The sequence below is a fragment of the Prionailurus viverrinus genome, chromosome B2, assembly GCF_022837055.1.
Source record: "Prionailurus viverrinus isolate Anna chromosome B2, UM_Priviv_1.0, whole genome shotgun sequence".
NCBI classification, from domain to species: domain Eukaryota; kingdom Metazoa; phylum Chordata; class Mammalia; order Carnivora; family Felidae; genus Prionailurus; species Prionailurus viverrinus.
Window position 1 is genome coordinate 39,444,299 of NC_062565.1, and position 23,991 is coordinate 39,468,289.

The 23,991-nt window shown below is 40.5% G+C and overlaps 1 protein-coding gene across 17 annotated transcripts in view; it reads left to right on the forward strand.

Annotated features, from left to right (window-relative positions):
- The window catches only part of LOC125165890 (adenylate cyclase type 10-like), a 50,869-nt gene that overhangs the window by 17,839 nt on the left and 9,039 nt on the right, over positions 1-23,991 (forward strand). For all 17 annotated transcript variants that reach the window (XR_007152256.1, XR_007152257.1, XR_007152258.1 and 14 more), the window contains 16 exons: positions 153-344; positions 1,023-1,144; positions 5,441-5,517; positions 5,617-5,806; positions 6,302-6,357; positions 7,102-7,255; positions 7,418-7,607; positions 8,773-8,859; positions 10,307-10,578; positions 11,099-11,232; positions 11,850-11,975; positions 14,236-14,511; positions 15,341-15,670; positions 20,853-20,916; positions 22,124-22,343; positions 22,702-22,827. Coding sequence is in view for 14 of the 17 variants with exons in the window: in XM_047859345.1 (XP_047715301.1) it covers positions 153-344; positions 1,023-1,144; positions 5,441-5,517; positions 5,617-5,806; positions 6,302-6,357; positions 7,102-7,255; positions 7,418-7,607; positions 8,773-8,859; positions 10,307-10,578; positions 11,099-11,232; positions 11,850-11,975; positions 14,236-14,511; positions 15,341-15,670; positions 20,853-20,916; positions 22,124-22,343; positions 22,702-22,827 (2,616 nt within the window). In the remaining 3 variants the exon portion in view is untranslated. The remainder of the gene's footprint in view (positions 1-152; positions 345-1,022; positions 1,145-5,440; positions 5,518-5,616; positions 5,807-6,301; positions 6,358-7,101; positions 7,256-7,417; positions 7,608-8,772; positions 8,860-10,306; positions 10,579-11,098; positions 11,233-11,849; positions 11,976-14,235; positions 14,512-15,340; positions 15,671-20,852; positions 20,917-22,123; positions 22,344-22,701; positions 22,828-23,991) is intronic.

A 23,991-nucleotide genomic window follows, 5' to 3' on the forward strand; every position in this document is an offset into this window, starting at 1 on the left:
GGTACATCTTCTATACCTCTCAAACCTGAATTTTAAGTTTTTTGTCTGTAAGTTTTTTTTCTCATACTCACCGTGGAATATAGGACTTAAATGCCTAAACATGGTACTGAGAGTTGAAGATACAGGCCCGATAACTCACTTTGTCTTTGCAGATTGATGAAGGGCAGCCTACGGAGTATGTATCCGAATTCCGTACCGTGACTATGGTTTTGGTCAGCCTAGAGTTCCACAAGTCAGCATGGGTGTTGCATTTGTGTCATCTTATCCAGGAGGCTGCCCTGTACATCTCCACAGTCATAGAGAAAGGGGGTGGCCAGCTGAGCCGGATCTTTATGTTTGAGAAAGTAAGTACAAGGAAACTTGACCCATCAGCATTAGAAGTGAGGGAGGAATAATAGTCTTGTATCTCACATAACACACATGTAAGTCAGATTCCCTGCTTTTTCTTTTGTGACAAGCTATATGACATTGAAAGTTCAACTAATAATAGTTTAGGAATGGGAAGTTCTAGTTAATTTCATTTTCAGGGTACCTGAGAATTACTTTCCATATCCTTTTTCATTCAACTCTAGTTGAAAAATCTTTGTCAGAGTAAAAGAATATTTTTCTGCCTCTATTAGTAAAATAAATGTAATCAGATATTTCTGATAATCAAGGAGCTTGAAAAGAGCAGTATCATAATGTAGGACATTATAGGTGAATAAAACGTGGGCAGGTAGACTTAGCTCAAGGCATACAGTAGAAATGGAATTTTTGAAAAGTTCTGGACATCAATTTTTCTTGTGTTTTAAGTTTCAGTCCTTTGAATGTTAGTTAAATCAAGATTTTATTTCTTCTTTTTTTAATCTCCATGTTGATGTGGCCCTGAGTGTCCATTTCATGAATCCTGTAGAATTCACCATTCCTAGCAGATACCAGTGGGGAAAGGCTCTGGCTTCATTCTGGGGAGTCGGTGCAGTTGTGGCAAGCCGTAGTCTTTCCCCAGGTAAACTTTTCTTTTCCTTCTTCGTCTTCTGTCCCAGGGCTGTATGTTCCTCTGTGTTTTTGGCCTTCCTGGGGATAAGAAGCCAGATGAGTGCGCACATGCCCTGGAGAGCTCCTTCAGCATCTTCAGCTTCTGCTGGGAGAAGCTTGCTGAGACCAAGTGAGGAGGAAGGTGGCGCAGGGCCCCAGGGGGCTCTTCAGCCAGGGTAGGAGGGAGTACCAAGTAGCAGGAGTTGAGAGTGTCCAGAATCTGCCTAAAAGGGAGGGAGCATGCTAAGGGAAGTCAGAAAATAAGATCTCTTAAGAAATCATTAGGTACAGAATTATGTACTAGATACTCAGGGAAAATGAAGATAAGTTGCCATCTAATGGGGTGGGTGGAAAAGGGGGAGGAACTGAATATACCTAGCAAGGTTCAAGAACACTGCAAAGGAAGAAGCAAATGTGCAAATTAGTGTAATACAAATAATATATCTGTATGTGGTGGGAATGTAGAACAAAGGCTGCCTATCTACAGGGAGGAGGGATGTGGGAAGAGAAGTTGTGGGGCAATTACCAAGATAGGAAGGGACCACTACTGGTTAATGCTCTTCTTCTTGGCTTTCAATCTTATTAGTCCCACTGAATTTTCTGGAATTCTCACTGAGCTGATCTCCCACCTCCATATCCACCCCCCTCCCACCTTCTACAAAAGCCTTGTCCCAGTGAAGGTAAAGAAAATTCCATTTTTCCACTAGTCACACTATAATAATGTGGATTAGAATTTTTCAGGTGACTTTTTTTTTTCAATAGAAAGCTCTGAGGAAGGTATATACATAGATTTGAAAAGTTATTTTTAATATTAACATCGAGTCAAAGATGCATAAAAATTGTACAGTGCTCCAACATTTGTAGGATACTTTAGTATATGCTACCAGTGTGAATGTTTTTTATCCCTCTTTTACACATGAGGAAACTAAGGCCACAGAAGAGGAGTTTCTAGCATATAGCAGAGCATGTAATGAAACCCAGACCTTCTGTCCTCAAATCTTGTGTCATTTTCATTACCTCACAGCTGCCTCTTATAAAAGGCAAATACTCTCTAAAAGGCATAGTATATATTACTAATGTGATACCATTGTAGAGGCATTATAATATCTGTAATATTCTTATAGAATATTAGTACTGAGCAGTAACTTAGAAATTATCTGACCCAACTTTTTATTTTACAAATAAGAAAGATACATAGGTTGCTTCACAGATAGTCAAACTCTTAGCCCAAGGTAGATATGTGTTGGCACTTCTTTTAAACTTGATGGGATCTGCAGATACTCCTACGACCCACTTCCCACTTATCTCTGTAGTATGGGTGTGCTGGGCCATCACTTCTAGTGCTGGTCCTTGTGTGCTGTTGAATTTTACATTGACTTGTGGCCTTTAAGAGTCCTGCCCTTGGCCCTTACTCCTGAATGAGATAGTCATTTCTTAGGCCTAGTTTATGCTTTCAGTCTTATTGATTTTAGAATATAGTAGATTTTAAGAGCTAGATAGAATCTGAGAGTTCATTTCATCTGATGATGATCTCTTCTTAACTAAGAATCCAGAAACTAAGATCCAGAGGTTATGTTGGTAAGCCACATAGCTTGACAATACCAGAGCCTGAAAGCTGGTTCCTAGGTCAGTGTTTTTTTCCTTGAAGATAATTACTAATTTAGTAACATTAGTTCCTTAGTAAATCATGAAAAGAAGATTTTCATGGCCAAATATGTTTGGGAAGATATGCAAAGTATATTTCCTTCTTAAAGGTTCACAATATAAATTAACGTCAAAGGTTCTGGGTAGACTTAAAGAAATTTGTTATATTTTGTTTTAATCAACATTTCCCAAATTTACCTGATGGACACTTTTCTCCAGAAAGACCTATAAACATCCAGAAGAATGAATGTTCTGAGCAGCGTATTTTGGGAAATGCTGCACTAACGATGCTAAAGCTTGCCGCCTTCTCTTGAAATTCAGGTGTAGAGATGTAGCCTCAGGGTTGCCTGTGTGATGTCGTCAGTAGCGAATACTATTGCTCATGCCTCTCTGCATCACATCAGCCTCACCCAGACCCAGAACCACATTCCATGTCTCCTTTTTCAATGACCCTGTTCACCTCGGGTCATCTTCTAAATTCCCCTTTCTAACCGAGGAAACACCTTCAGTTTTCAGTTCATTTACAGAAGAAAGAGGATTCTCTGAGTCCTATGATTGATCAGGCTTTTCTGTTTTCTGGCTTGTGACTATTTCTCCAGGGTATTTTTGAGATTCAGGGAGTGAGTCTCAGAATCTCGTCATTATAGTTTTTCAGCACCTCTTTATTCATCTCTATATATGTTGAATAAAGAGTGTATTTTTCATCAGTGAAGAATCTCTTTTTAAAAAGGAAGAAGGAATATGGACTGCCAGGAAGAACAAGGGGGGATTCTAAAGTGCAGTAGAAAGATACAAGAAATGACCAAGTGAGAAAAGTATTACTTGCTTTGTTCCCACAGCCTTGTTAATTAGCTGAGTTTATCTCATTCATAAACTCATTCATTCAACAAGCATTCATTGAACACTACTCTTGAGCCAGGCACTGTGCTAGTTGTGATGGAGGTAGAGAAAAATAAGACATTACCCCCTTCACTAAGTAAACAACTAACTTTAATAACCTGAAATGTAAGTGCAGGAATAAAATGCTATAGGAGCTGCAGCAAAGTGCTCTGGGAAGAAAGAGTTAGTTTTCCCTAGAGGTCTCGGAGAAATCTTGACTATACAGGCAACTTTTGAGAAGGGAAGGAGTTCAACAGTTGGAGAAAGCAAGAAAGGGCATTGCAGACCAAGGAAGCATGGTGAAACATCAGATGTTTAGTCTTATTCTTGCTGTGGCAGCAGAGTCAGCTGCCTGGTTCTTGTCTTGGGTGTCTCTTATCCACCCTGAGCAATGGGCCCAGGTAAGAGTCTTCAATCCTGCCTTCAATCCTGCCTTAGAGCAAGGCAGGAGAGTTTTGATGGAATAGGAGACAATAATGTTAGCATTGTTGCCACTTTTCACGCCTCTGCGAAAATGGCTTATATGTGGATTGAACTTGAAACTAATTTATGCCTCATTGTACCCTCCTTTGTCCATCTGCCTACCTTATCTGTCACATGAAATTTTCACATCAAGAAAATCTGATGATTCCCTTGCTACTGTATGAATTTGCCACCTTTGAGCCTTTGCTTCACCTGAAACAGTATATGTCCCCCTTTTAAATAATTCATATGTCTAGTGCTTCCCCATCCCTGGCATAGGGAGGACCACTTTCCCTTCACTTTTCCCTACTCCCAACACACTGTCTATGCTGTAGCCATCTTGAACTGCTTTGTTTTGCACAAACACGGCAGGCTTTTCAGAGTCTCTGCCTTTCCCCATTGGATGCAATGCTGTTGCCCCACTTTGGCAGTACTTCAGTTTAAACGTCCAGTCATGTCCTCTCCTTTCTGAGTGCTTTTTCTAACTCTCTAGTGTGAGTTAATGCATCCATTCTCTTTGCTGTTAATTTGCTGTACTGATCTCTAATATGTAGTATTTGTCTTGCTAACTTATAAATTTGTCTGTTTACCTCCCTCAATTTCTACCACCCTCCCTCTGCCCAACACTAAACTTTTCCAGAGCAAGGTATTTTAAACACCTAGGCCAGTTCTTGGTACTATACATACTTGTCAGTGCTTGTTAAATGAACGAACCTATGCATGCGTGCATGAATGAATGAATGAGAAAATATTACTCATTTTTAAAATACATTCCAAAGACTAATTTGCTTCCAGAAGGCTTCCATCAACAGCCTGACCTTCTGATTATTCCTTTACTCTGACATTCTAGCATTATTTGATCCATTAACCCTGTACTGATACCTTTTGATCTACTTTTAATTTTGGAGTTTTATTTGAGGCAGCATTGTATAGAGGAAATAACATTGGTCTAGGAGTCAGGAGGCCTGAGTTCTCATTCTGACTCTACTATTGACTCCTGCTATGTAACTCTAAGAAAGTTAATTAGCTCCTTCAGTTGTGGGTTTTGCTGTTGTTTTTGTTTGTCAAATGGGTTAAAGTATTTGCCCTGCATACCTCATGTATTTGTTGTTAATTACCCCTCAAAGGATCAGATGAGGTAATCAATTTGAAAGTACTTCAAAAAACATATAAAACATATATAAACGATCTAACAGATCTAAGGTACTTTTATTTAGTTTTTCTACTGATAATAGCTCCCCGACTAAAACTCCTTGAGTATGGGGACTATTTTGTTTCTTTGTACTTTGTATGCATCATATGATATAGACAGACAGCAGTCTCTGACCTTTTCTATTCTGAGCTCTAAAACTAGACATCTTGATCTGAGGAGTGACAGATCGAGTGCCTGACTTGGAGGCTTCTAACTGTACTTACCCACTGTTGCTTTTCCGATCCCCAGGCTTGTTTCCATCAGTATCACCAATGGACCAGTATTCTGCGGTGTGATTGGGGCAGTAGCAAGACACGAATATACAGGTAGAATAGGACACTGGCCTGTTACCTCTGTGACTTAGGGGATGATTGTAGAGGAGATGGTCCAAAAATTCTCTATCCTTTACTGTCTCCCTGACACAGTTATTGGCCCAAAGGTGAGCCTTGTGGCCAGAATGATAACTGCTTATCCAGGTTTGGTGTCCTGTGATGAGGTAACATATCTAAGATCCATGCTACCTGCTTACAACTTCAAGAAGCTCCCAGAGAAAATGATGAAAAACATCTCCAACCCAGGGAAGATGTATGAATACCTTGGCCATAGAAGATGTATGTGAGTGTCATTATGTGATAGCTTATTCTCCTCTCTTTTACACAATCAGGGTATAGGAATAACCAGTGTTTGTATGAAACTAGAAAGAAAGATGCTTCTAGTCCTGGCTTGCTGGAATAAGAGACATAAGAGGAGGGTTTGGTGTCTGAGATCTTTAGCTTTTTTGTTTAGCTTTTAGCTAGTTCCTGAGTGAACTTTTATAGTGCTATCCAACAGGAAGAGAATTCAGTAGGTCACTAATATGGATGTTCTTCTTTTCCTTTGGGTACTTCACAATTTATTTACTTCTCTGAGCCTGGAACAATAACTCCCCCCTACCTCCTCCCAAAGATGCTTAATTTTTTAAAACTCTTTTATATAGAATTCTGGGCCTTTTTAGTTATCTGAAGGTACTTGCTAATGAGCACAAATTGTTCTCTATCTACTTAGAGATATATATTCTGTCTATCCCAATCTATTTTTAATAGACACATTTCCCTTTGTCCTTTTTCCCAGAATGTTTGGGAAGAGACATTTGGCCAGAGAGAGAAATAAAAATCACCCTTTGTTAGGTGAGTTTTCTTTCCTACCTTAATTCGTATTTTTTCAGCTATTGACGGTTAAATGTGATTTTAAAAAAAAAATGCAAGACCAAAATGCTTCTAAGCCTGTATTTAAAAAAATAGAGAGCAGCCTTCTTAGTGAATTTATGTTCATTTTGAAGCAGTCTTGCCATTTCTTTTCCTTGCTGAATGTTTACACTTCAGATGGAGTCTTCTCACTGTGCCTGAGAAGTACCAACATTTAGTAAGAATCTTTGTAAGTCAGAGTTCGGCTGTTGAGGTCTGCTCAGCTTGTTGTGGATCATCTCTAGAGGGAAATTCCTCATCATGAGACAGGAAAGAGAACAGCAAGACTGTTAAGTCCCACACTGTGTATTCCCTGTCTTTATATTTGTCTTAATTTGTATCTCTTAGGTTATTATCTTTACATAGCAGTGACCAACTTTGAGAACTAAATTGTTACAATGGAAATTTTTACAAAAAGCTAAGAAGATACAGTAGCTCCCATGTCTATGTGATGTCTAATTATTCTTAATGTTGTTACTTAAATTCTGGAGCGAACCCCCAAGCCCAGCACACTTCTGTATAGTCCAGAGTTGATTTTATGGAAAGAGATGTGAAACCTCATCAAAGAATAGGATTCTGCCCAGGGTTCTAGGGGAGAAGCCATTCTGAGAATTACCTTTGCAAAATAAATAATAGAGTGTCTACCAAAAAGCACAGGAGTATTAGGTGCTCCCTGTCTCTCTACAGATCGGGAAAAAGAACTGGAAGCCTTTCGAATGGCACAGCAGGGGTGTTTGCACCAGAAGAAGGGGCACGCAGTTTTGTATGAAGGTGGAAAAGGCTATGGCAAAAGTCAGCTGTTGGCTGAAATAAACTTCCTGGCCCAGAAAGAAGGACACAGGTAAAGACTCCTGCTTTCTGGTTGAATGTCTGCTTCTCTTGAGGCTCCTTTCTCTTGTTGGTGAGACTCTTTTGTCATTAGACTCAGCATCCTTGGGCTGGTGGAGTGAGTAACCTCTCTGTGGGTCAAGGGACTCCCAGTGACCATAGTGACATTCACCAGGGTGTTGCCATTGAAGCTGAAGGAAACAGATTTCAAGCAGTGCTTCTATGCCATCCAGACCCTCATGGCCATCTTCTTTGAGATTGACACATGTCCAGCCTATTACCGCCAGGAGTGCCTACACAAACAGCTCTGTGGGATGGTGGAGGAACCTCTTCACTGTCTTTTTAATGACCTCTTCTTTGTGAAGGTAATGAAACCCGTGGCTTTCCGAATTGGATTACTGATGTTACTTTTGATGAATAGTTGGACTCAGAATTGTTTTCTAATCTAATGCCCTTAGGCCATATCTGTATAGCTTAAGAACATTTAGTTAGCAGTGGCAGGATTGAGATTTGAAATCCCTTCGACACCAAAACCCAGACTTTCTCTTTTTTGAAAAGAATAGATTCTAGGACTGACTCCAATACTAATCATATGTCATGGCACAGATCTCTTAGTCTGAGCCTAAATTTTTTCGCCCGTGAAATGATAATTATAGTACTTTATATAATTTGCACATACATTTTAAAGGAAGTAGTATAAGAGATCACAGTATAAATGTGAGAATGCTAAATCTGTCTGGGTGATACTGGCCAGTTGAGCATCCCCAGCAATTGTATCCATGTGTTCTCAAGCCGGTTGCAATGTTTTGTTCTTTAACCCTGACCATGGAGTATGTCACTTGAACCAGCATCTGAATCTCAGAAGCTTCCAGTGGTCTAGGATTTATGTGGTACCCAAGAGTAAGCAGGCTAAGAATTCCCTGGTCTATAATTCTTATTCATCCTCCATCACTTCTCCTCATCTGCCAAATCTACAGGGCATTCTATCTAAAGGAAAATAGAGAAAATGAAAATTTCTCCCATTCCGTAGCATAGCCCTGTCTTAGGCCTTGCCCGAGGCCCTCACTCACCCTTGCCAAAGTGGTGGAGGAATAACCTAACTTTGACTCTCAGGTCCATGGTAACTCATGTGCCTAGGCCTAGCACAATGTTAGGAGATACTTCTTTCTGACAAGTCTCATGTGCTCATTCATTCTGGTATGCTTGGAATAACTGGGGTACTGGAGCTGTCCAAAGTGACATCACTAAGTCCAACCTGTCCCTTTACTTCTTAGTCATGACCCTTTAAGGGCTTGCCAGAGTCTGGGTATGGAGAGGAGCTATCTCTCCAAAACTGCCAGTGGATTTTCCATCTTACTCTTTGAACTAAATATTGATGTTGGATTGGGATTTGTGTCCCTATGCCCAGTCCAATAGAAGAAACGCATTCTCACTCAAGATAGAATCATTTTCTGTTCCCTTTGGAGAACCTATATATTTTTATTAGATTGTCACTGCAAAAGCTAATATATGAATAATTTTCTTGGTTAGTTTCCCTTATCCTTCAAAGTTTCGCACATGGATGACCTGACCAGACAAAAGAAGGTTAAGGCATGTTTTTGTCAAGTGCTCCAGGAGGTGGGTACTTTTGCTACATACCCTTAACTCTTACTATGTGGAGATGGTTTGTACTTACTTTAATCTCTCCATAGCACACCTTGACTTAGGCCTGCCTATTTGTTGATATGTTCATTGTTTGTATCTATCTTTAACCTTGAATCGATCCTGTTGTACAGCATACAAGAAAAATGCTTTGCTCTTCCCTGATCCTTGTTTCTTAATGAAATTTTAGTTAATTTTAAAACAGTAGTTTCTAAACGCAAGTGGATAGCTGTTTTACCTCCTATTAATTACAGGTACACTCAAGCCTTAACCCAGGTTACAGAGTCAAAAATATCTATGAGCAGAAACTGATAACATCATTCTGGAAATCAGCCTAGAAGTAACTAGTCAAATTTTAATAACATGCATCCTCTAGACCTAGTGCTTCCCCTCCTGGATCTGTGTCCCAGGGAGTCTGCTCACTGCAGTGATTGTGGAGGCGAGGGAGGTATTGGCATGAACTCGTGGATGAGCACTGGGGAGTGTAATACAGAAGTTTAGAAGTAAGGGAATAGATGAAAACGTTGCAACACAGAGTGGTCTTAAAAATAATCCTGAATAAAAGGAGAGAAATAATGAGATCTGTAATACAGTAGCATTTACATAAAAACAGTTTGCTTGACAAAACAATGATGCACATTTTATAAGAACACAATACAAACAAAAGTATTACAGTAAACACCGTACCTGCTGCAGCAGGGGAGTGGGGAATGTGGATAAAAATGAGTATGTTTTTTTAAAGTGGGGCCTGGTGGTTGGTAGTTTTAACAAGCAGTCAGGTAATTCTGATGTGCAGCCTGGTTTGGAAATTGTGGATATAAAGTCTTATGAATTCATTCCCACACAGTTTGAAGCCTTTGCCAAAATTAAATATTTGAAAGCTTCAAGTTTGATTTGGAGAATATTTTGATGTTTATTTTGTTTTTCAGTAAGAGTATTTTCTTGTCCAAAGAAACTCAGTACATTGCTTTAGAAATTAGATACAATGGTTATATTTTATATTTGTGAAGTAAAATATTACCTGGACTTAGGACACATTTTATTCTGAAAACCCCAGCCTGTATTAACATTTTATTTAAACTGCTGTTGGTGGGGCGCCTGGGTGGCGCAGTCGGTTAAGCGTCCAACTTCAGCCAGGTCACGATCTCGCGGTCTGTGAGTTCGAGCCCCGCGTCGGGCTCTGGGCTGATAGCTCGGAGCCTGGAGCCTGTTTCAGATTCTGTGTCTCCCTCTCTCTCTGCCCCTCCCCCGTTCATGCTCTGTATCTCTCTGTCCCAAAAAATAAATAAAAAACGTTGAAAAAAAAATTTAAAAAAATAAAAATAAAAATAAACTGCTGTTGGGAAATTCATGGTGAAATTTGAAAATCAGGTGACTTCATTCTACTCAGAGGTTATCATTGTTTCTTTGCTATTATTTTCAGGCAGTGAGGGAAACACCGCTGGTTTTCCTCATTGACGAAGCCCAATATATGGATGCAGCTTCCTGGGAGTTTTTGGAAACATTGCTCTCCTCTGTCCCCATCATCATGGTGATGACATTGACCCCTACCATCACCCTGTGTGACTGTGCCCAGCACTTCCTGCAGAGCTCTCAAGCTGTCCTTGTGCCCATTTTGAAGTTGGCAGCGACCTCACTGTTGAGAATGGCATGTTGGGAACTGGGGGTGGTGAGCATCCCCCAAGAGCTGCAGATGTGAGTGGCTAGGACTAGCTGGGTGCTTCATTAAGGGCAGAGTCAGTGCCATAATGTAAGTGAGAAGGCTCACGTCTCACTTACCAGAATTGGGGGAGAGAATGTCATTAATAACCGTAATGAGGCCAGATTTAAAGATAGACCGTCTCCTAGTAAACCAGTAAAGGGCTACCTCCCTGAGCTATCCATCCAGGTTTTCACAAGACAGCTAGGACTTGGATGGCTTGCTTAACGTGTCATTTATATGTGGTCAGGCCACTTTCTGGGGCTCTTTGGTAAGGGGATGTTAATTCTTTTTAACAGCAATAGAAACAAAATAGAAAAGTTACTACTAAAATACATGTCAAAACAATCAATTTTTCTTTTTACATTTCTGTGCTGCTGCTTACCTCTGTTAGTGTATATCATCAAGAGCTGACTTTAAAAAAGAAGAAATATTCCTCAGTATGAAATACCCTTGTGCTTGGCTCTCTTCAAGTGGGCATCTTTAGTCAGCAATCCCCTACTTACCTCTCCACAGCTACCTTCTTCACAGGTGCTTTGGAAACCCCCTCTACTGTGAGGTCTTATGCCAGGACCTTCTCTCTAAAGACATATTGGTCTTTCATGATCTCCAAAAGGAGGAGGAGAACAGCAAGTGGGAGACCCTCTCAGGTGAGCTTAGTTTCCAGGGTTCTACCCTGGTCCAACTGCTGGAGTTTATTCTTTGACATGACATCACCAGACCTTTATGAGACATGTGCCTATTCTATTCCCTGATAACATTATAAGCAAGATTAAGCCTTCTTGGCCTGCCTCAGAGAGCTTAATGGAGTCAATCAATCTACTATATTATAGTTCCTTTTTGAGCAGCCCAGGAGGTGGGATAGAAGAAGAGGATTTATAAGCAGGAGAGTTCAATAGAGAATTGCACATTACTGATGAGAAGGATGGATGGGGGATGGGAGAAAGGAGGAGGGTGAGAGAGGAGGAAGGGGTGAAGCATGTGTAAATCTGGAAAGGCATCCTAGGGCTGTGATGTAATAGAAGAGAGAGCTACTAGAAAGTAAACAGGAAGAGTGATAATGCTGGATACCATACTGTACGGAAAGTGTTGTCAGTTTGTAAGAGAAAATCAGAAAACAGGATGGGAGGGGTAAGCCACTTTAAACATAATGCTCTTTTATCTTCATCCTGTTAGTTTCTTGACTAAATTCTTGTATTTTTGTGCCTTTAAAACTACAGACACTGAGCATGGTGTTGTCCTCAGTTATAGTCTTCTTTTCCTGCAGCCAATGCCATGAAATCCACAATGTACAGCATTCCTCCTGCTGGCTCTGAAGACCAGGAACTTTATATCTGCACAGTCAAGGATGATGTGAACTTGGATACCGTGCTTCTCCCACCATTATTAAAAGGCAGGTCACTTGAAAACCTCAAGTGAGCCAATGACAGATGTCATTGCACTTAGTAATTTGGTGGTTGATTGAATATAGGTCTCTCATTGTCATGTGAGCTTCCTTTTCTTCAGAAAAAAGAAACCTGCCTTCTAGAAATAAGTTCCGGCACTGCCCAAAGAGCCCCTGAGAGACTTGTAATGCTACTTGAGCCGTATTTTACTTGAGTGAGCCTGTTGTTCCCTGGGGCTAATGACCGAGGACAGTCTCCTCGTTATTTAATAAAAATTATGTCCTGTGTTTCCCTTCCCTCCTGTGCTGGAGGAGGCAGTAAGCAAGGGAGATAATGTGGCCAAGATTTAAGAAAATCTATGGTGCTACTGAAGAGACAGTATTATACACATAGCAGGAGTTTAATCAAAAGTGGAGAGTAAGTTTATAATGACTGCTGAAATAAAGAATGAAGAAACCATGAGATCTGAGTAGGCATAGTCAGACAAGGGACGTTCTTCTTAGAAATGAGGAAGTTGGGTTTATTTCATGCTCTGTTCAAGTGTCTGTGGCCAGGGTACCATATTAAGCACTCTTTGGGAATATTATGGTGAATAAGGCTGCCTTCAAGTCCAGTATGATCTTACTGAGAATATAAGACATGCATACGAAACAGCAATACAGAACACCTTGCTAGTTAGTTAGGAGCCAAGGTTCTGGTATCAGAAAAACCTGGGTACTACTGGCTCCTCCACTTACTGGCTATGAATGCTCAGATAAACTTGTCTAAGCCTCAGTCTTCTCATCGCTCCAGTGAGGATAATGATAGCCCCTACCTTAAGAGGATTAGTCATCATACATAATAGCTATTCAGTGAATGTTAGCTATTATAAGCTAGCACTCTGGTGTCTGTAGGTCCATCTCGATAGTTTACACTCCTACAACTACAACAGGCCTCACTTGGCATTGACTTTACTAACTTAGAAGCATACAGGTCAGAAAACAGCATCATATAGGATCTCTTTAGTGGAAGTCCTCACAGCAGTTTCTACTGCTATTCTCTGGAGCCTCAAGGAATAGCTTAGGTGTGATGGAATGAGGCCACGATGGATGGGTGCTTAGAAGCCCCATGTCCCGACTAGGAACTAGTATCTCTTATAACAGCCCCACAGGCATAGACTCCAGGATCTGCAAGGGACATGACCTATGACAAGAATTAATACACACAAGCCTAGAACTGTGGCTTACCACCAGTTATTTATAGCTTATTCACAGTTGTCCTAGTCCAAATTCAGTTTCCAATCAGGGATCATTGTTAGCATAAGCAGTGTTACCTGATAACTTAGCTGGCATTCTCATTTAATCAGGATCCTAGGAAACAGCCGAAAAGTTAACCCAAGGTCAGTATCGTCCACGGGATTTGTTAAAAAGATTTGTTAACTTGTAAACCAAAACAAATAGCTCATTCAGCAAAGCCTTGGCATAAATGAAATGCCAAGGCTAGATTGTAAAAGGCCACATAAGTTATAAAAGTATTAAAAAGGGGCCCTGACATAATTGTATATGTACTTTATATACATGATTCTACTGCTACTTAATATATTATTGGGATAAGAGTGAGAGGAAATTGGAGATGTTCCAAACAGGGTATCCTAGTGATCCAGGTGGAAATGGCTACTTACACTACAGTTGCTTAGGAGGAAACATACAAGAACATTTAGAAGGAAGATAAGTGGGTGACTAATTGGTTGTTAGGGAAAAGAAAAGGTTTCGAATTATTCCAAGATTTGGGGCTTGGTGACTTACTGGTTCAATACCTACTACTCTTATGTATGGGTCAGAATATGGAGAGATTTGCTATTATGCTTGGAGTTAGTTAAGATCTTTACTCTTAGGTGAGTTCTGGGATCAGAAAGCCTGGCCCCCACTTTTAGTGGGCAGTAATAAAAAAAGGGTCTGGGTGGGTACTTACTAGTCATGAAAATGGGAAGAATTGTTAACATAGCTGAATGATCCAGAGCACAGCTTTGGGTCTACCAACAAAAGGTTTTGGTGACCACGGAGAGCACAGTTTCAGTGATGTGGTGAAAACCTGATTATTGTTGTTGGCTGAACAATGAATGGGTAATGAGGGCAAATAAGGACTTGGAGAGAAGACTCTTTTAAGAGGTTAGACTGAGTGTGGAAGGGGGAGGACAAAAAGCAAGCCCTTTTTTTTAAGTGAACAGATTATCAACACAACGTATCCTGTGTTTGTAGAAAGTTCATTCATTGCTCTTTTTCCCCCCAGAAATAGCAGTAAACCAGCTGGATCAATTAAGCCCAGAGGAGCAGTTGCTGGTTAAGTGTGCTGCAGTCATTGGTCACTCCTTTCAAATAGATCTATTGCAGCACCTCCTGCCTGGCTGGGATAAAAATAAGCTGCTTCAGGTGCTGAAGGTTCTTGTGGATATTCATGTGTTCCTCTGGTTCAACAAGAGTCAAGAGCTTCCTGCCGAGTCAATATTAGTGCCTTCCTCTATCAAGATTATTGAACAAACCAAAGAGGAGAAGAAGAAAAAGTCCGGTGAGGAAGAGCTGCTCCCTTTTTCTCACCTGAGCACAGAGCCTTAAGAGGGAATATCTGTGTTCAGCAACAACATCAGTATCCTATATCACGGGCCTCAGTCTCTTAAAACTATGGCTAAGAAATGGGGGAAGGTGGTCATTTTAATCACAAAGGAGCCATGATTATAGTGAGTGAATAACCTGTATTTTTCCAAATTGTCTTAATTCCAAGAATTCTAGCTCCTTGTTAAGCCCATGTCTTAAGTATCTGTGTGTTCAGAAAATCTTATTATAACCCTTTATTGCCTTCTAGATAAAAATAATAAGAAAAAGGATCAACTATTCCTAATTTTAGAAATTTACAAGAAAAAGATAAACTGTTCTGAATTTTAGAAATGAACACATCTGGTACCAAAACAGTCATGAACAAAGCCAGATATACATTAAATGGCTTGCAATCTTGAATTCTCCACATGAAAGAATAAAATTGTGGCATAGACTATCCAAAGCACATATACTCCACACACAATTTCCCTTTGCGTTTGAAATAGTTTGGGCCTTATATTTGAATAGCGCATTTCTGATGACTTGATGCTTATAGTAATTTGTAGTAAAACTCAGTTTACGAAGAACAACTAAGAAATCTATTCTGTGTACTTCCATACCACTGATCCTTTCTTCTCTGTGGTACTGGGTACTAGATATGCCACTCTCAGATTGGTGTAATATACTTTGTACAGAGGAATTACATGTAAAATTTTCTTATAAACTAGCAGCATGTGCTTGGGAGTTTTCTACTGATAGCATAAAAGGCCTTTAAGGGAGACTTGGATTTTCCTGTATTTCAGATGCTGACTCTCCTCTCAGTCCACAAGAGGAACTATCCCTACCTCAGACAGAGGTGCTAGAATTTGGAGTGCCGCTCTTACGGGAAGCCGCGTGGGAGCTGTGGCCCCGGGCACAGCAGATAGCCCTGCACCTCGAATGTGCCTGCTTTCTCCGAGACTTGGCCTGCCGCTGCGGGAACTGTCATGGCGGGGACTTTGTCCCCTTCCACCGTTTCGCCATCTGTTCTACTAAGAGCTGCAGTGGGACCTCCCGGTTCTGTAGTTACAAAGATACTGGCTCAGTACTAACACAGGTGATCACAGACAGACTGCAGCTGCCTTCTCCCCAAGGTAAACCCAGGGGACAGAAAGAGGACTTGTGGGCAGCGCTTCTCTTTATTCATGTACTTGGAGCTCTTTATCCAAAAGGTGGAATCAGATTAGGGAGAAAAATAGGCAGAAAGATCCATTTATCCCTGAAGCACCAGAAATAAGAAAAATGTAAGCCCATAGTTAAAAAGAGATCACGCTTGTTTTGGGTGGCAGTCTTGGGCAAGTTACTTAACCTCAATTAATTGGGGGAAATTACCAATTTCATAGAGTTGCTGTGAGAATGAAATAAGTTAAAATATATATAATGTTCTTTGAATAGTGCCAGGCACATGGTTAGTGCTCAATACATTTTAGTTATTGTTTTTTTTATTATTATAATTATTCAACGATGTACACATATATGGGGCCCTTGTATGTATCAGATGCTTCATCTAAAATTAAGAATACAAAATGAATAAGACTGGGTCCCTGAAATTACCAGTTTTGGGGTTGATATATAAGTAGAGAATTCCAATATGGGATGGTAAAGGCAATGAAAATAGCATACCTAGGCATTGAGGTACGTAGAGAAGGGGCCCTTCTCCCAGTCTGAGAAGTGAGTAGGAGAGAACTTTCCCGTGAGGGAAATAATGCCAGAAGTGAGAATTCAGGGATAAATAGGAGTTAGTTACTTGAAGAAGTTTGTATTAGTGAATGGGTGTTTCCCAAAGCCCTTCTCCCACATCCTAAATGAGTGTTCATCCTTTTTTTTTTTAACATTTTCAGTTATTGGACAGCCTATTTCATTGCCAACAGCTGTTAGAAAGCTTCTTACATCAAGGTGAAATCTACCTTCTTGAAACTTCACCAATTTTTCAGAGTTGTACCTTCCTTTTTCTTGAAGTTTTTATGTAAATTCCAGTTAATGTACAGTGTGATATTAGCTTCAAATGTACAATATAGTGATTGAACACTTCCATATGACACCTGGTGCTCATCACAAGTGCCCATCACCTATTTCCCCCATTCCTCCACCCACCTTGCCTCTAGTAACCATCAGTTTGTTTTCTATGTTAAGAGTCTGTTTCTTGGTTTACCTCTCTCTCTCTCTCTCTCTCTCTCTCTCTCTTTTCCTCTTTGCTCATTTGTTTCGTTTATTAAATTCCACATATGAGAGAAATCATAAACTATGTATCTTTCTCTGACTGACTTATCCCGCTTAGCATAATACTCTCTAACTCCATCCATGTCATGGCAAATGACAAGGTTTCATATTTTTTATGGCTGACTAATATTCCATTGTATACATATACCACATATGCATGGGCTGTTTCCATAATTTGGCTGTTATAGACAATGCTGCTATAAACATCAGGATGTATGTATCCCTTTGAATTATTATTTTTGTACTCTTTGGGTAAATACCTAGTAGTGTGATTGCTGGATCATGGGGTAGTTTTATTTTTAACTTTTTGAGGAACCTCCATACTGTTCTCCACAGTGGCTGCACCAGTTTATATTCCCACCAACAGTGTAAGAGGGTTCCCCCTTCTCCACATCCTCACCATCACCTGTTGTTTCTCGTGTTGTTGATTTTAGCCGTTCTGACAGGTGTGAGGTGATATCTCATTGTAGTTTTGCTTTGCATTTCCCTGATTGTAAGTGAAGATAATGCAAAGAAATGGAAAGACCTTCCATGCTCATGGCTTGGAAGAACAAATATTGTTAAAATGTCTATACTGCCAAAAGCAATCTACACATTTAATGCAATCCCTATTAAAATACCAGCAGCATTTTTCACAGAGCTAGAACAAACCATCCTAAAATTTGTATGGAACCACAAAAGATACCGAATAGCCAAAGCAACTTTGAAAAAGAAAAACAAAGCTGGAGGCATTGCAATTCTGGATCTCAAGTTATATTACAGAGCTGTAGTCCTCAAAACTGTTACTGGCACGAAAATAGACACATATATCAATAGAACAGAATAGAAAACTCAGAAATGAACCCACACTTACATGGTCAATTAATCTTCGGCAAAGCAGCAAAGAATATCCATTGGGAAAAAGACCATCTCTTCAACAAATGGTTTTGGAAAAACTGGACAGCAAACATGCAAAAGAATGAAACTGGATTACTTTCTTACACCATACACAAAAATAAATTCAAAATGGGCTAAAGACTCTCTGACCTCAGCTGCAGCAATTTCTTACTCAACACATCTCCAGAGGCAAGGAAATTAAAGGCAAAAATGAACTATTGGGGCCTCATCAAGATAAAAAGCTTCTGCACTGCAAAGGAAACAATCAACAAAACTAAAAGGCAACCGATGGAGTGGGAAAAGATATTTGCAAATGACATATCAGATAAAGGGTTAGTATCCAAGATCTATAAAGAACTCACCAAATTCCACACCTGAAAAACAAATAATCCAGTGAAGAAATGGGCAGAAGCCATTAATAGACACTTTTCTAAAGAAGACATCCAGATGGCCAACAGGCACATGAAAAGATGCTCAATGTCACTCCTCATCAGGGAAATACAAATCAAAACCACACTGAGATACCATCTCATGCTGATCAGAGTGGCTAAAATGAACAAATCAGTAGACTAAGATGCTGGAGAGGATGTGGAGAAATGGGAACCCTCTTGCACTGTTGGTAGGAATGCAAACTGGTGCAGCTGCTCTGGAAAACAGTGTGGATGTTCCTCAAAAAATTAAAAATAGATCTACCCTATGATCCAACAATAGCACTGCTAGGAATTTACCCAAGATACAGGATACAGGAGTGCTGATGCGTAGGGGCACTTGTACCCTAATGTTTACAGCAGCACTTTCAACAATAGCCAAATTATGGAAAGAGCCTAAATGTCCATCAACTGATGAATGGATAAAGAAGTTGTGGTTTTTACATACAATGGAATAATACTTGGCAATGAGAAAGAATGAAATCTGCCCACTTCTAGCAACGTGGATGGAACTGGAGAGTATTATGCTAAGTGACATAAGTCAGGCAGAGAGACAGATACCATATGTTTTCACTCATATGAAGATGCTGAGAAACTTAACAGAAGACCATGGGGGAGGGGAAGGGGGAAAAAAAGTTACAGAGAGGGAAGGAGGCAAACCATAAAAGACTCTTAAATACGGAGAACAAACAGAGGGTTGATGGGGGCGTGGGGGAGAGGGGAAAGTGGGTGATGGGCATTGAGGAGGGCACCTGTTGGGATGAGAACTGGGTGTTGTATGGAAACCAATTTGACAATAAATTATATAAAAAAATAAAAAATAAACACAATGGGTTAAAGACCTAAATGTGAAGACCTGATACCATAAAAATCCGAGAAGAGAACACAGGCAGTAACCTCTTTGACATCAGCCATAGCATCGTCTTTCTAGATATGTCTCCTGAGGCAAGGGAAACAAAAGCAAAAATAAACGATTGGGACTACATCAAAATAAAAAACTCCCACACAGTGAAGGAAACAATCAACAAAACTAAAAGGCAACTTACGGAATGAGAAAAGTTATTTGCAAATGGCATTATCTGATAAAGGGTTAGTATCCAAAATATATAAGGAACTTAGAAAACTCAACACCCAAAAAGCAAAAAATCCAATTAAAAAATGGGCAGAAGGCATAAGTAGACATTCCTCCAAAGAAATACAGCTGGCCAACAGACACATGAAAGGATGCTCAACATCGCTGATCATCAAGGAAATGCAAATTGAGTCATGCCTTCTTCCATAATTGAAGACAGCCATCAAGCCCCAACCAGATCTTATCTTTTTCTACTTTGATAGAAGCTGGTGTTGACAGGGGAGAGGGGTAGGGAAGAGATGGTGAATTGTTGGTAGTAAAGGACTAAAATCAGGAGTTAATCTGTTATCCTAATGTCTGTTCTAGCTATACATTCTGATGACTGTGAAGGTACACTGGTGACTTGGAAAAATTGGTCATTGGCTGATGAGCTCTTTGGGCATTTGCACTTTTGTGCTTTCCAAGGACAAAAGAGGAAAGTAACAGTGAATGTCCTGGTCTAGGATTGTGAAGAAATTACTCTATTATTCATATTTCCTATATGACTCTTTCCTTTTGAGAGGTCAGTGTCAGCTTTAGGTTACACAGCCTGGTCCGTCTGTATGAGAGAGGCTCAGGACCTTCCCAGCACAACCAAACCCTGAGGATGCTTCCTACACTCAGGGCCTCTGTGCATGGCTGTGAAGACCAGGTACTGCACAAATCTAGAGGGTGCTAATCATGCTAGGATGTGATGGTGCCCCTGGAAACTGTGTATTGTGGTAATGCTGCCAAACCCCAGGTTCCTTGGTTTCCTTAGCCTTACTTTACCCTACCTTTTTGACATCATTCAATAATCAGACAACTGGTCCTTTTACTTTACACAAGTCCTCCCTATAACAATTCCTGAGGTGCCCTTTCAAACCCGCCAGCAGTGCTTCTGAGCCCTAATGGTAATCTCTCCACATCAATCCCAGTTTTTGCTTTTTGATCTGTGAGAAAGCAGCTGCAGAGGAAGAGTCAAAATCTGAGGGATAAAGGCTGTTTAAGGCCAGATAGGTAAAGCTGAAAACCACTACTGGCCACTGAGACTCCAGTGGACTATGGCATCTTGTGCCCTCATGATTTTCCTCACTAGGCCTCGCTCTGTGGCCCACTGCCATCTGGTCATAAACTCTATACGCATGTATTCAAGGATTTCTTCTGTTAGAAGTAGCCATCGGGGAGCCTGAGTGGTTCAGTAAGTTAAACGTCTGACTTTGGCTCAGATCTCACAGTTTGTGAGTTCAAGCCCGGCGTCGGGCTCTCCTGTCAGCACGGACCCTGCTTCAGATCCTCTCTACCCCCCTCTCTCTGCCCATCCCCTGCTCACTTGCTCTCTCTCAAAAATAAATAAATATTTAAAAAAATAGCAGTAGCCATCAAACCAGATGGACATATTCTTTATTCATCTCTCTAGCAAATAGAATTAGGGACTGGTTTAGGAGGTTTGAGAGGAGTTACTACTTGAAGGATTAAGGAATTTGTAATCTACCATCATATTTTGTGTGTAGGCTGATACTAAACCTTACCATTTGAACAATGGGGGTGGCAATTAGCTCATGAACTAAGCTGCAGAGGAGAGGTAGTCAGGAATTCAAAATGTCTCAGTTAATACAAAGATGGATAATTAAAGATGATAATCTTTTTTTTCCCCTGCAGATAGTTTTCAGTTCCAGACAAAAGAATGCAGAAGTCAGGAGGCCTTCACACGTGAACACTGCAGGTAAAGGGAGATGCTGACAGTGGGTGTGGGGGGCCGGGAAGTGAGACACAGGTGACTATTAACCTGGGGCACTCACCTCAACTGCAGACCAGGAAGGCTTCTGACCACCCAGGAGTAGTGAGCCTTGTACTCAGCCCAGAGTTCAAGTTAACAGAATTGGAAAGGCAATTTTTGATTCTTTGTGAGGAAATTATTTCTTAGTGTTTAGAAAAAGCTTCATTTAATAGCTTTCAAATGCATTGTACACATAGCAGATTGTTTTCTCCACTAAAAATTTGCCTTCTCAATTATGTTTGGCTCTGGATGATATTAAAATGAATTTACATTTCCTAATCACGTGCCTCCTGGCATTCTAATGCCTAGCCCATCAATTTTAAATATCCCTACCTTGAATTCACCAGCCATGCTGGAGTTTTCTGTCCTTTTATCCAACCTGATTTCTTATGGTTTTCAAACAAAAATCTGTATTCTACATGAATCCTTCCCACACTCAACCTGTATATCTTTACTCACACAATCCCCCCTTTCTGAAATACTAAGTGGCTTCCACATCCTCCTACTTATCAGAGTGTTCACCATTCTTCAGAGCCCTCCTCAGTTCCCATATGTCCATCTCAGAGAGATCTAAACTCTTTTGAACTCATGCCTGTGAAAAGTTCACTGCACTAGGAGTCAGAGAAGTGAGCTCTAGTCTTGGTTCCATTCAGTAGCTGTGAGGTCATTCGGAAGGCACTCAGGCTCTCCAAGCCTCAGTTTCCTCATCGGTAAAAAGAAGGTAGTTTATGCCTGTCTGAAAGGGTCATTGTAGGATAAGATGGTGTTGTGTAAAATAATGTTCAAATGTGCTATGACAAAGTTCAGATATGCTAATAGACAAATGTATTATTGCTTGTTGCCTTGTGTCATTTTCATGTGTTTATTTCATACGTTGTTAGTTTACTCTTCAACGTGATTGTTTCCCCACTTAGTTTGTGAGGTACTTAGATTGACTTTAGGGTTTTTTTTTAAATCCCTAATAGGGCTTTGACATGATAGATCAAGTCCCTGATTTTCAAAAACTCATGGAGTGATGGAGGGGAAGGCTAAACATAGAATTAATGAGTTATAAAGGAAAGCTTTCTGGAAAAAGTGGTTCCGGAGACCTGGGGATGCCCTGAGAAGAGTGGCTGCTTTGCGGCCACTCTCAGTTTATCTTCTCTCCACAAAGAACAGAGGAAGAGTTCCTGGATCAGGTGAACAGGAAGCTGGCTCAGACCAGCCCCGAGAAAGACATGTTGACCACAAAGCCCTGTCACTGTGAGGAAATCCTGAAGTTAGTGCTCTCACCCCTCACCCGGCATTGCCTGGTCATCGGAGAAGCCACATGTGCATTTTATTACCTGCTGGAGGCCGCCGCTGCCTCCTTGGACCTGTCGGATAATTACATGGTGAGCAAGCTCTGCTCCCTGCCCCTCAGCCGATCCCTTGCACCTGGGGAGTTTGGGTGGGCTTTCTTACTGTCAGAGTGAACTTGGGTGAAAAACGGAGGAAAGTGGAGAGAGAAAGGAGCTGGAAGGGAGTTAGGAGAAAACAGGAAGTGGGAAGGTGCCAGTCCAAGAGTGCCAACTGCTGCCGGCCCTGCCCCTGACTTGCACGTGCCGTCCACTCCCCATAACTCTGAACCCAACCCTGATTCCAATTCACATCTTGACCTCAGCACAACCTTACTCCAGCCTTCATCCTAATCGCACCACTAGTGTCACCCAAATCCTAATTCTGTTTCTCCATCTCTTGTCTTGTTTGGAGGCCTTCTTTTATTTGAGGAAGGCAAGCAGTCTTCTGGGCCAGCCTTCAGCCTTCTCGTTTTTGAAAAAGCACAAGGTGAAGATCTGTCAGTTTGAGGAGGCCACTTTCTGCTGTCTTCGGTCAGAGGTGAGGGCAGGGGGTGACCCTGAAGTTTGAGTTATTTCTCTTGAGGGTTCCGCTATTATTTCTTTTTAAAGATCTCTCTGGGGTTTTTTGTATGCAATAACAAGTGTGATAATGTGATAATAGATTTAACAAATTTGAAACCTAGCAATACACAATTTGTAGAAAGTGAAAAGACCTCCATGTTATCCCCAGCATGGTTAATAATGTGGTGCAAATTCCACCAAATATATACACATGGTCATATCATTATTATTTTCTGTTATTTTTTATTTTTTATTATTTTTTTAATGTTTTATTCATTTTTGAGAGAGAGAGCATGAGTGGGGGAGAGACAGGGAGAGGGAGACACAGCATCCAAAATCGGTTCCAGGCTCTGAGCTGTCAGCACAGAGCCTGACACGGGGCTCGAACTCACAAACTGGAAGGTCGTGACCTGAGCCGATGTTGGACGCTTAACTGACTGAGCCACCCAGGCGCCCCTCTTATTTTTTAAATAGAATCATATCCTACATTCTCTTTCATCTGCAGTTGATTTATATTCCCAACAGTACAGACTGAATGAACATTTTTGCATGTTGGTACACATCCAGTTACAGTTGCCAAGTAATCCATTGTATGCATGTATCGAACTTTATTTAATCAGTCCCTTCTTTATATGCATTTAGGTTGTCTCTAATTTGAGGTTACTATAAACATTGCTACAGTGAATATTCTTGTAAATAGCTCTTTTTTCCCTTGTAAGAATGTTCCTAGAAGAGAAATTTCCAGAGGTAGAAATGCTAAGGTGGAAGATGAATGATTTTACATTTAATAAATATATTGCCAAATTGTCCATCAAAATGACACATTTTCCTCAACTTATGATGGGGTTACATCGCCATAAACCCATGATAAGTTGAAAATATCATTTAGCCAAACCCAATCCATCACAAATTGAAAATGCATTTAATTAATACACCTAACCTACCAAACATTGTAGTTTAGCCTGGCTTACCTTAAACATTACTGGGTGAGAATACTTACATTAGCCTACAGTTGGGCAAAATCATCTAACACAAAGCCTGTTTTATAATAAAGTGTTGAATATCTCATGTAACTTATTGAGTAGTGTACTGAAAGTGAAAAACAGAAGTGTAAATGCATTGATTGTTCACCCTTATGATT